We start from the raw sequence: 11,635 nt of genomic DNA on the forward strand, positions 1-11,635 counted from the left end.
CTACCCGCGTCAGCCGAGCCGAAGGCCCGAATCACACCCTAACTTTGACCCTAACCTTTGACCCTAACCCTTGGCCGGGCCATCGAAAGAAGAATGTTCACGGTTCTTTCCGACGCCGCTGTCAAGGCCCTCTTCGACGCCTTTACTGCCGAGGATGTGTCCTACATGTCCGCCGTCCTCCGGGAGGCCTTCCGGGCCTACTCCCGCGACAACGAGGCCGAACACCAGCCCCACCGCGCCGCCGTCACTCGGCCCAACGGCCAAACGTCCCTCTTCATGCCCGCCACCACCCCCAACGGGCTCTCCGTCAAGATCGTCGGCGTACCCCCTCCCAGATCTGCTGACGCCGGTGCCAGCGGACCCCCGTCGGCCCTGCGCTGCGTGCTAACCATCTGTGACGCCGAGGGCCGTGGCGTCGGCGTCATCAATGCCGAGGCCTTTACCGCCTTTCGCACGTCCCTCGGCTCGATCCTGCTGTACCAGCGCCGACGAAGAACGGCTCGCATCGTTGCCTTTGGCGCCGGCAAGCAGGCGCTCTGGCACCTGCGACTGGCGCTGCTGCTTCGCGGCGGCGACATTGAGAGCATCACCGTCGTCAACCGATCGAAACGTCGCGCAGACGACATGATCACGCGGTTGAAGGGGATGGGCGGAGGGAGCCCGGACGCGGATCACATTCAATTCACCGTCATGGAAGCGGATCCCGAGGCGACGGCAGAAACGCCTGGACTGCAGGACGCGGTAGTTGGTGCCGACGTTATATTTTGTACGACGCCGTCCAGGGTCGAGCTGTTCCGTGCCGAGTGGCTCACTTCCGAAGAGGGCCGAGCGAAGAAGCGCTACATTGCGGCCATTGGATCGTACAAGCTCGACATGAAGGAAATCCCGCCTGCGTTTCTGCGGGCCATGACGGAGACGGATCTGGGTGGGTTGCTGGTCGTTGATAGTCGCGAGGCTTGCTATCTTGAGGCAGGCGAAATTGTCGAGGCAGAGGTACCAGCTGAGAGGATCATGGAGATAGGCCAGATTGTGCATGCCCAGGAAGCGGGCGACCAGCGTGTAGCGGAGACGCTTTCACAGAAGCTGGAGGACGGACTGGTCGTCTACAAGAGCGTTGGCGTTGGCATCATGGATCTCGCTTTGGGCAAGGCCCTGCTCGAGCTGGCTGGGAAGCACGACGTGGGAGTCGAGGTCCCAGACTTCTAGGCCTTCACTAGACTGTAAAGCTTCCTTGGGACTTTCTCCTCACGAACGTACAACTTTCACGAATGATGAGACATGGCGACGCCAAAAGAAAAATGTCTGCTCGAGCAGCATCTCGTTTTCTCCCGCGCATCAGACAGGCTGAGCGAATGAGCAATTTACTGGACTCTACTCTACTCATCGACATGCCCATACGGGCTGAACATGCTCTCGGCACCCAATTGCTCCGCCAGGTCTAGCATCTCCCGCGGTGACAGCCCAATCATGCAGTCCGCCATGAACATGTCCCACCCAGCCTCATCCGCCTCGTCGTGCGTCTGCGCCGCCTCCTGCTCATCATGCTCCACCGCTGCCGCCATGGGCTCCTTGGCACAACCCCCGACGTTTCCAGTCGGACTCAACACGGCCGTCACCATCTCAAGCTGGCTCAGCTCGAGCTTCCTCAGCGGCGCGACTATGCTGCCCTTGGAGATCATCTTGTCGAGAACGCTGCGTATGTTCTCGGTCCAGTTGTTGTCCTGGATGAGCGCCGGCGTGATGGCGCGGATGAGGTAGAGGATGAAGGCCGAGGAGAAGGCATCCTCGAGCTGGAAGGGGAGGAACGCCTCGAGGAGGTCCTCGTCGCCAATGACGCGCAGCGTGTGCAGCACCGTCTGGGCCGAGTCGACGCACGACTGCATCAGCGAGGCCACGGGCGGCGCGAGTGCTATGGCTTGCGAGTTGGGCGTGTCTTTTTGCTCAATGTGCATGTGCAGGGCGCACATGACGAGGGGTCGCGTCGTGAGGACGACGCACTGTTTTTGCGTCAGTATACTTTTTCTTTTTCAACCAGCGCACAAGCAATGATCAGACAGGGAGAGAGGCATACATAATGGTAGGAGAGGATGAGACGGAGGGCGATGCGTGACGTCTTGCTAATGGTGCCCTGAAAATGTGTGTTGAGGTGGTGATTCAGGTCTTTCGACAGCTGAGCCAGGTCTCTCAGGATCGACTTCGTGTTCCTCACAAGCGAGCCGTCAAACTGCTTGCCGGCACCATAGACCGCTACATTTCATGCTCTCAGCAAAGTTTCCAACAGGCAGATTGTTCACGAGGCCTCGACTCACTAGTCAAAATGCGCGCCATGAGCCGCGAAAGCCGCACTTGCAGCCCCATGTTCAGCATGTCAATGGACGAGAACATCTCGGACGGCGACCTGACGGTGATGTCCTCGTCGCGGATAGAGCTCGGCGCGCCGATCAGGGCCGAGAACTCCCTGTCGAGCTGGTAGACGACCCAGAAGACGACGTTGCACTGCTGCGAGTAGGCCTCGCCGACGACGTCTTCGGGCATGTGCCGGTGCATGCCCTCGATGATGCAGATGCGCAGCGCCTGGCCGATCTAGTACGGTGTCAGCCACGCCACCATTGTCTAAACGTCCATGGTGCAGAGACTCACGTGCTGAAACGCGGCAAGCCGCATGTCGACTGACTGCAAATACACAGCGGCGAGCGCCAGCGCCTGGATGCCCGATATCTGATCAGAGTCGAGCCCCGACAGGTCCGGCAGCATGCCCATGGCCCTGACAGCGTACTGATACCCGGCCGGGCCCTCGGGTGAGCTCTGGTTGACGATGAAAGCCTTGCCGTACGCCAGGACGAACAAGTACTGCGCAAACCAGCTCCTGCACGCCGAAGCCTTGACGACGGGGTTCTCGTAGAACTCGTGCAGGTTCCTCAGGAACGTCGGCTCGTCGATGATGTAGAAGACGAGGCCCAGGTAGAACTTGACAGTGTTGAAAAGAAACAGGGCGTAGTCGAGAGGCGGAAGGTTGGACACATCGGGTGTCTCGTCGAGGGCGACAGGTCGCCAGCGAAGCCGCAAGGCCTTGCCGTCGAGATGCCAGGGGTCCGGCGCCGATGTGCCCTCGGGTATGCGCTTCCCGATGAGGGCGAGGACGCGGCGACAGAGAGCCCAGGTGGATGAAGGGCCCATGTACCAATATCGGCCCTCGACCTTGGCGAAGGTGTAGTCATTGTCAACGAGGGGATTCTGCCAAAAATTGTGGTTCACAGGATGAGTCGGCGACGAGGCGCGGGTGTTGTCCTCATCTTCGTGCTCGGGACGCTGGTCGTCATTGTGCTGTGGGTGCTGGTGGTAGAGAGTTTGCTGGCGTGCGGGCTGCCGCCGCTCGTCAGCATGCCTTGTGAACCTGTCGAGCTGCCGCCGGGGACTTGGGGGGCGATAGCTTGAGGATGCTGCAAATGTTAGACGGTGTTTGCTCTTCAATCATAAGACATCCCCAACATGTGCTCAGTACAAGGCAATGCTGGAACGTACCATGGCGTTGAGGTGGTACGTAATGGTCAGTGTAAGATGTCCCACTAGGACTGTCACTCAAATGAGTTGAGATAGTCCTTGCTGCAGGGCTGGTCGTAGGAACTTGGCTCGGCGTCGGCAATTGGCCGTTTCTACTTTGCAAGTCTCGGAGGTAGCTGTCAAGAGAACCATAGTAAGTTCCAGTGTCCATGGCATCAAGACGGGCGAGACTGGGGGTCAAAAAGAGCAAGAGGCAAGAAACGCGGATGAGTCCACCAAAACTCACCTCTCCGACACAGATACCCGTTTGGCTTCCGGTGCAAACTGGCAGACCTTTTTCGTGCGGGTACATCGGGCGCATGGTTCGGTGCCGGAGCACTTGACCTTCATCAATCGGCATCGCTCGCAGCTGCAAATAATGGCATCATCAGTTCCACTCGTTGATCCGTGGGGTTATGGATCAATCATCACGGGTTGCGACGGATGGCCAGGATCCGTGTCATGAACTCAAGCCTTAAAACCAGAGTCTCCGACTCGATGTAGGACTCGAGGACAAGGCATGGTAACAATGGGAGAGAACCAAACTCACGCCTGTAAAACCTTCTTAGTCACTTTATGCTGCTCCTGATGCAGGATTGGCATTTTTGCTGGGCTCGGCTCGTGCCAGGCCTTGTTCCTTTTTTTTTCTTTCCCTCTGTCTTCGCTGCAGAGTCGGAGTTCGGGATGGGTGGCACGTTGTCGGAGGGCCGAATAGGGGAACCGCTTCCAGTGCAAAATGTGACAGGTCGGGGTGGGCTTCCGACTCTTTATTATGGTCGGTGTCGGTCTACGAGGGGTCTCGTTCGGGAGGCATGGAACCAAATGACAGATCCATTTGTCCATGGCGACAACGCCTTCTGAGTCTGACTCGGTCGCGCTCGGTCTACCCCGCATCCATCGTGATGTGTGCACCATGCGCTGGCTGCCGCGTGCGTCTTTCACTGGGGATGTTCGACCTGGTAACGCCTTTTCCCATTCCGAGCATCGGAGAGCTTATCTGTCGGAGGCTTGCGCCGAGCCTGTCGAGCTGGCCACCCTATCTAATGTAAGGTACCTACAGGTCAGGGTAGGGGGATCTGCTGCTGTAGCTCAATGAAGCAAGCCGGCAGTTCTTTTTTGCTTGACAGCTGACCCTTTGGCATGTCATAGAAAGGCATCCATGACTGTTTTCTAGAACAATGCATGGTCCGCGTCGAGCACACCCCGACAAGCTACCCCGGACGCTTTGCTCCTTGACTTAGATTACCCGCCATCATCGAGGTGCTGTTAGGTGACAAAATGTAAATCAGAATTCCCTGAATCCCCACCACCCAAACTTTCCAGCCCTTCAGCCACTTCGGCGTAGTTTTAGTCTACAAGTACTCATTCAGATATTTCATCTGCCAAATTTCCTGCTGTCTTCGAACTGACTTTCTACATTTCCACATCTTTTTGCAAAGCCGTAGTCCCCATATGGCCTGACAATCCCGCTAGCAGCGTCGCTATTCGTACACCCACGCGCTGAAGTCTCTCCTGCTCAGAACCACAGCCTAGAAAAGGAGATCCCAATGGAACTGATGAATAAATGGCATCACGGCAATGGAGTTGGCAGAACGGTCGTCAGTTAAACATCGCCTGCTGCAAGAACCTTAACGAATGAACATGAAGTCAAGATGTTTGGCGGCCAAGACGTAGCCAATGATGACAATCTGGGATTCTGAGGGGGCGCCTCTAACAGGACGACGTACGCCGAATCACTGTGACACCATGACTTTGACCCGACTGCTCCGGAATCCAGACGCACATCCATTGATGCTTGGCAGTATTGGAATAAGATCAAGTCTCCGAGGTTACAAGCAACAGGGTCACCTTGATTTACGATAACGCAAGGTATTGACGAGTCCGATGCAGGATGGCAGCTCTCGATACTACCAGCCGCGTTTACTACATCTGAGCCATGGAACAAGGCATAGGAAGTCTGTCCTATGGGACTTTCGAGAAACGATGTTATTTGCTTTCGCTCTGTACCGGAGACATGACTATGTTCATCTTCATCAGATAGAACATCGTGCCGCGTCTTCTTCTTTTTTTAGCTTGCCCTGGACCTTCAAGTTTCTCGATAATCGAGACAATCCTTTGAATGTGACTAGGAGGCCAATTAAGGCTGTTCCGTAACAGGTTCGGATTGAGGCTTAGCTGTGAGGATAAACACCCAGGTGAGCTCAGATGGGACATGTCCGCCGAAGCGAGAAGTTGGCTGTTTACTACAAATTACCTCCTTAGAACAATGGATCTTGTCCATACAATCTAGCCTCTTCCATGGAACGATTGCCTCCAAGAACTGGGGGGCACTCAATGTTGACCGACGGGAAGACTACTTACCTCACGCGAACAGCTACACGTAGGGAGCACAGTGTTGCGAGTCGAGCCGCATTGCGCATTCGAAGAAAGGTTTGCCAATTCAGTCTTTCATATCAAAGGTGTTGGGCTGTTCATCCTGTCAGGGAAGTAGGGCCTCATTTCCCCATCACCAGAAACGTCAAGCTGCTTTCCAACGACTTCTCTCCTGTATTTCGCCTCTGATGGCTGTACCTAGCATGGCCAGATGTTGAGGCTGATAATCGAGACCAAACGACGGCAAGGTAGTCTTAAATATATGCTGGGGATCCCTAGCCAACGGTAAAAACAATCAAAACGGGGTCCGGGTCTTGCGTCGGTTCTATTTCCAAGCAGTATTACAGTTCTTCCCGCGTAATTCGGTTTCCGGTTCCAAGCATCAGGTTATCAGACGCTCGGTCAGCTGTGGGGTTTCAAAACGTGATGCATGGGAATGAATGTGAGGCCTTATATCTCAAGTCACCATGAGTGTCTGTTTATAGTGCGTATATAGACACGCAAGACCCGAGAGACGCTGGATATATAGCTTTATCTTACAAGCGGATTTAATGCTGGCCTATGACGGTGACGTCCTCACATTTAAATATTCTCGAAAAATGCCGGGCCGAGTCATTGCAACTGTCGCAAAACTCGCGAATATCATCTTCGAGAAACTGATAATAGAAATATTGCCTCTAATAGGTAGATACCTAGGGTAGGTGAACTAAAGCAGCTGACTGGTGGCAACGCCAAATATCGAAGTCCAACTGTTTGATCGCCAAGAGAACAGCGAGGCTAGCAACATTGCTTTCCGAGGAATTACCAATCCCAGCTGGCGCATCTGGAGCTCCGGTTATATAAGCGAGTCGTCCAAGGAGGAAGTCATGCGTGCATGTAGTTCGTATCATCCTGAAAAGATCTCAGGTCGACATCGCTATGTTTGCCCGTAATCATGAAGGGATGGCAACGTCAGCCTCCCCGAGAAAGCTTTTCCGAAAATATACGGTATATGTGATTCCAAGTCTCGAGGGTCTACGGAAAGGAGATAAGCTCGTATAAGGGCCGATAGCTCTGGCTTGATTGCGCAACCGATTCTCTACTAGTACTATCAGGAGACCCCTGCGGAGGCACGGCATAGGGGCTATTCAGGGGCTGAGGGCTACAAGAACGTATATATTAGGACGGCGAAGGGCCTTTCAACCTATTGAGGGCCAGAACTCGGATGTTGTTAGACCCCCTACCTATTATCTTTTACCTGTGGATCACGAATAGAAGACCTCCTCACTCTGGTCCATCAAGCACTGACAAGTATCGAATATCACGCCGATTTCAGGGGTTTGCTGCAGCTGATAGATAGGTGGTCCTCACATAAGCTGTTATATTTCCCCCCTATGAACATGCAATTCAAGGATGAAATCGCATGCGATGTTTTGAGTTAAGTAAATAGGTCCGATAGTTCGGCGTCCAGGCCGTAACAAATGTGTGCGACTAGAAGCACTCTGCAGCTGCCGCAGACATCAACTCGCGATCAGACAACTTGGGCTAGATTGGAGCCCAGACCCAAGTCTTTGGCTTGAAAATCAAACATGAGGTTATTCATATGATGCGATTTAAATTGGCTTTGTGGGTTGTACTTGGATACGCGGACAAGAGTCATGTCTCTTGAAGTATACAGAACAACAGAGCGCTGTCGGCCCCCACCTGATGGCTAGTTCTGGCCAAACACAATTGCCAGCCGAGTATTTAATCTGCAAGAAGCGTTACGGTTGTATCTTCATCCTCGCCTTCAAGTTGGGTGGTCAATCAGAGTTCCGTCTCCTGGAGTTGTGGGATAAATTAAGAGAGAAGAAGAGCGAAGAAACTTGTCTTTGTGAATGTATTTACGGAATAATGCTCCTCATAGCGCGCTGGCTCAAGCCTTTGATGATAAGGTCGCCTTGTCGGCTGTTCACCTCTGATCCTGAAACTCCAATCGTCGCTTGACCTCTCCAACAGCCTCCCTGAAGAGCAGCATGGCATAGAGGTTGTGCAGAGGGGCCATGAAGTCAGGCATTGGGAGCTTGCCACCGTTCGGGTTGCAGCTGACGTGTGCGTATCTGACACGGGCTCTTTCAGGGTGTCCCTTGGTTCTGAGGATACTGAACTGATGGGTGCCGCAGAAGTTCCCCTGACTTGAGCCGAACACGAAGTCAACACTGCTCTCCGACTCCACTGGATGAGTGGACATATCCCCTGGGCGGAGGATTTGACTATCACTTATCTGGAAGGCGCCGAAGAGGATTGTGGTCACGGGCGGCAGCTCGTCACCGGCTAGTTGGTTGACATGCCACACCGGCGATATGGAGGCGTTTCTCTTGAGATCTGAGGCTTATCAGCAGTGTTGATGTGATGACCGCTCCAGGGTTAGGGTGTCGGGGAGACTAACTGGGATAGTTCAAAAGGTCGAGCTTGGCAATCTTTAGGACGGCCCGCTCAGGGGCAAAGACCTTTCCGCCAAAGAAACCCCGGACGAAAGCCGCAAGAAAAACTTGATCGGTCAGATCTCTGGCATGTTCCGGGATCGACACGTCCATGTGACGACAGTCATGTAGCGCCGGATGACCATCTGGGTTGACATGCTGGGTCACGGTAACGGATTGTAGGAAGGACGCGGGATTAACGTCGACTTCTGTGATGCTCCGTCGCGGGGCGGCAGAGATTCTCGTGTAGACTTGTAAGATATGTTTGACTGTGATGATGGTAGAGAAAGCTAGCGCTGCCGCCGCAGCGAATTTTATAGGGGCGACCTGAGTGCCCATGGATAGAACTGGTGCTATTACTGGTGGGGCGATGTTCATTCGAGGACCTGACAGTACGATGTATCGTGGATTGGACTGCCATGATATTTATGCAGTGTTTACACCCTGTCATTTCTCGCTTCACGATGGATGCCGAGTTCTGTCACTGGAGCATAAGAGCAGAGCTTGGCCAGTTCATCGTTCCGGGTTTGCCCGCCGAATCAGCCACAGTCGCCATAAGAAGACACTTGGCAGTGCTTTTGGCGATGGCAATAGGCAGCGCAGGAAGAAAAGAGTCATCGTCGTGCGTATTCGAGTAAGCGGGCATTGAGTGACATTTCGCAAGGGTCCGACAAATCCTCTTGTAGACCCCATGTTGGAGAGGTCAGGAGACTGAAGGACACATACGCCAGTCGTTCACCGGACAGACTCGGGTCCCACCTGATGCTGATTGAGTACCGTACCTCATGACAGAGAGATCTGACAAGGAGCCTGATTGCGCCCTACTGATAGGATATGATATCATAGGGCTCGTAAGGTAGTGAGATCAGACGACTGAATGGGGGAATCCTAAGGCTGGGGGCGCGCTTGATGCAGTGCAGCGGCCGGGGCTGGTAGTTGGGAGGAGAGGGAGGGGGACTGGCTGAAGGTACTTGAATCGTGCCGATTGCCTGGGCGGGCAGTCGCTGTTTGAGAAAGCCGTCGAGTTGCCGGAGCTAGGACGAATTGAAAAGGTCATTCGTGACACTAAACAGTCGTGATTGAGCGAGGGTTCGCAGTGATTGCCAAGTGAGGTCTAGCTACCATGGCGCTGGGTACGTCGACAAAGGCACAGGGAGAGCGCTAAGACACTGGAGTTGGCCTCAGGGAGCAGGAATTGGGGAACAGGAATCAGGGAGCAGGAAAGCAAATGGCAGGCCCGTAATTCTGGATGCCGGTCATACCTGGCGTCCGAGCGCGGTAGAAGCCGCCACCCTTCCCACTGGGTCAAGAGCGATCGACAAAGCTCCTTCTCCGACTGTCCATTGCCCCACTATCCTCGACTCAATCCTGCCCGACCAAGCAGACCAAGCATCAGGCGAAGAAGGACCCAAGGGCCCAAAGACCCACAATGCCACTGACCAGGCAGGTTCGTTCGCTCGCGGCCCTGCACCTCCGCAGGCGTCCGTGTTGCGCAACTTCCACCCTCTCGAACACCAGCACCCGCCTGCACCAGCATCCATCAGCACCAGCAGCTCCTCCACACCATCTTCCCCAGTGCGTTCCTCCCGGGACGGCTGGCTACCGGACGACCTGCATATCAACCCTGGATCTTCAACGACAACTCTGCGATCGGCACTTCTTTTCCTCGCGTACCGTAGGCCGTCAATCACTTCTCATATTCCTTCGGGCTTGGGCACCAACCAGCACTCGCAGGCTTGGGCTTCCGTGCCGGATGGAACGTCCAGTCACCAACCGCCTCATGTCATGACATTGGTCCCCACGCTGACCCCCTCTCCCGCCATTCCATCCATCCATCATGAGTTTGCCCGTCAAGCATGAGTCTCCCGACTCTGGACGCTCTTTTGATCGCGAAAAGCCCGTCCTGAAACGCCGCCGGATCACCAAGGCCTGCGACTTCTGCCATCGGCGAGGTCGCAAATGCAAGCTGCCCTCCACCACGAGTCCGGACTCGGCCACCACCGTGACGTGCCTGACATGCATCGAACATGGCGCCACTTGCACCTGGGACCGGGTTGCTGCCAAGCGAGGTGTCAAGTCCAAGGGCCCTGAAGTCGCGAGGAAGGCTTCCAGCGTCGCCGACGACACTTGGACGTACGATGTGGCGAGGCACGGAGAACGAGGGCTCATCGAGGCACTGCTGCGCGTCTTTTTTGATACCGTGTATCCCATGTGAGTTTTGGTTCTCATCTGACGACGTCAAACCTCAAACCTCAGGGCATGCTGACAAAGGGCCCCAAAGCTTTCCTTTCTTCGCTGAATCGGTTCTTGTCGATGAGTGGGAGCGGACGAGCCTCTCGTCGAGTCGTCCTACGTTTGCGCGGCTCATGGCCATCTGCGCTCTCAGTTCGTGTCATGTTCGCGATGGGGCCGTCTTCAGTCTGCGCATCGCCCCTACCGTCCCTGCGAAACACCAGCAGTCGTACCTCGAAGATGCGAGGAGGGCCATCCCGAGCGACATTTCAGCCGCCGACAGCTTCCAGTATCTGCAGACCCTCGGCACCCTGTCGTTGGCCGCCATCCAGCTCGGAGACGCTCCTCTTCTCCACGAGACCCTTGGCCTCTATCACACGGTCATGGCCCAGCACAACTTCCAGAACGAGTCACGCTGGCCCTCGAGCATTGACCCAGTCGAGGTCCACGTACGCCGGCAGTTCTTCTGGTCCATGTACCGCCTCGAGGTGCATTCAGCCCTCATAAAAAGTCACTCCATCCGTTGTCCGGAAATGCAGGCGGCCGTCGCATATCCGGCTGTCTCGGACGCGCTTAGAGACCCCATCGCTGCCGCCGCCGCTTCTAGGGGCGGCTTCCCCTCAGGTGGATGGCTCATCGGGTGGACTACATCACGGACCTCTACCGCGTGCTTGAGCATGTGATCGTGCGGTTTCGCTCGCGCAAGACCACGCCTGCCGACCGAGGCCATATTTACGCCGGATACGGCTTCACTCACATGCCACCCCCGATCGACGATATCCTGTCCGAGGTCTTGACGCAGAGAGACGGCCTGCCGATCTATCTTGCAAGGGCCCAACCGCCGTCGCCCAACATCGAATCGAATCTGTGCGGGTTTCAAGTGGCCAACATTGCTTGCACCATTCAGGTACGCGAACTACAATCTACTCGAGCACGACTGTACTAACGACAACAGCTGGTGAGAATGACATCATTCTCCTGCCAAGACGTCACATTTCGAGATGCCTGTCATACGGCTACCCAGTTGATTGAGGAGATGTCACTGACGC

General features: G+C 55.2%; 4 protein-coding genes across 4 annotated transcripts; 2 read left to right on the forward strand and 2 right to left on the reverse strand.

Annotated features, from left to right (window-relative positions):
- Nucleotides 1-93: 93 nt before the first annotated feature.
- Nucleotides 94-1,206, forward strand: VDAG_02202 (ornithine cyclodeaminase/mu-crystallin family protein; the record flags this gene model as incomplete). The annotated part of the gene is made up of 1 exon (XM_009658231.1): nt 94-1,206. The coding sequence occupies one exon, from the start codon at nt 94-96 to the stop codon at nt 1,204-1,206; it is 1,113 nt and encodes a 370-aa protein (XP_009656526.1).
- A 170-nt stretch (nt 1,207-1,376) lies between these two features.
- On the reverse strand, nt 1,377-4,143 carry VDAG_02203 (uncharacterized protein; the record flags this gene model as incomplete). Its single annotated transcript, XM_009658232.1, has 7 exons — nt 1,377-1,997; nt 2,072-2,247; nt 2,310-2,583; nt 2,641-3,363; nt 3,523-3,572; nt 3,658-3,731; nt 4,091-4,143. 7 exons carry the CDS (start codon nt 4,141-4,143, stop codon nt 1,377-1,379), a joined length of 1,971 nt encoding a protein of 656 aa, XP_009656527.1.
- Nucleotides 4,144-7,257: 3,114 nt separating this feature from the next.
- On the reverse strand, nt 7,258-9,279 carry VDAG_02204 (uncharacterized protein). The gene is made up of 2 exons (XM_009658233.1): nt 8,321-9,279; nt 7,258-8,256 (listed from the first exon to the last, which is right to left on the reverse strand). Exons 1-2 carry the CDS (start codon nt 8,691-8,693, stop codon nt 7,844-7,846), a joined length of 786 nt encoding a protein of 261 aa, XP_009656528.1. The 5' UTR covers nt 8,694-9,279; the 3' UTR covers nt 7,258-7,843.
- Nucleotides 9,280-9,477: 198 nt separating this feature from the next.
- On the forward strand, nt 9,478-11,269 carry VDAG_02205 (uncharacterized protein; the record flags this gene model as incomplete). Its single annotated transcript, XM_009658234.1, has 4 exons — nt 9,478-9,487; nt 9,568-9,929; nt 10,216-10,565; nt 10,636-11,269. The coding sequence occupies 4 exons, from the start codon at nt 9,478-9,480 to the stop codon at nt 11,267-11,269; spliced, it is 1,356 nt and encodes a 451-aa protein (XP_009656529.1).
- Between the last annotated feature and the right edge of the window lie 366 nt (nt 11,270-11,635).

This window comes from Verticillium dahliae, genomic scaffold (assembly GCF_000150675.1).
Source record: "Verticillium dahliae VdLs.17 supercont1.3 genomic scaffold, whole genome shotgun sequence".
NCBI classification, from domain to species: domain Eukaryota; kingdom Fungi; phylum Ascomycota; class Sordariomycetes; order Glomerellales; family Plectosphaerellaceae; genus Verticillium; species Verticillium dahliae.

Bases quoted from the DNA above. Each gene is read 5' to 3' on its own strand.
- VDAG_02204 (XM_009658233.1), bottom strand. From the start codon at position 8,693: ATGGGCACTCAGGTCGCCCCTATAAAATTCGCTGCGGCGGCAGCGCTA. The intron at 8,257-8,320 runs GTTAGTCTCCCC...GATAAGCCTCAG, and splicing joins CGACCTTTTGAACTATCCCA to ATCTCAAGAGAAACGCCTCC.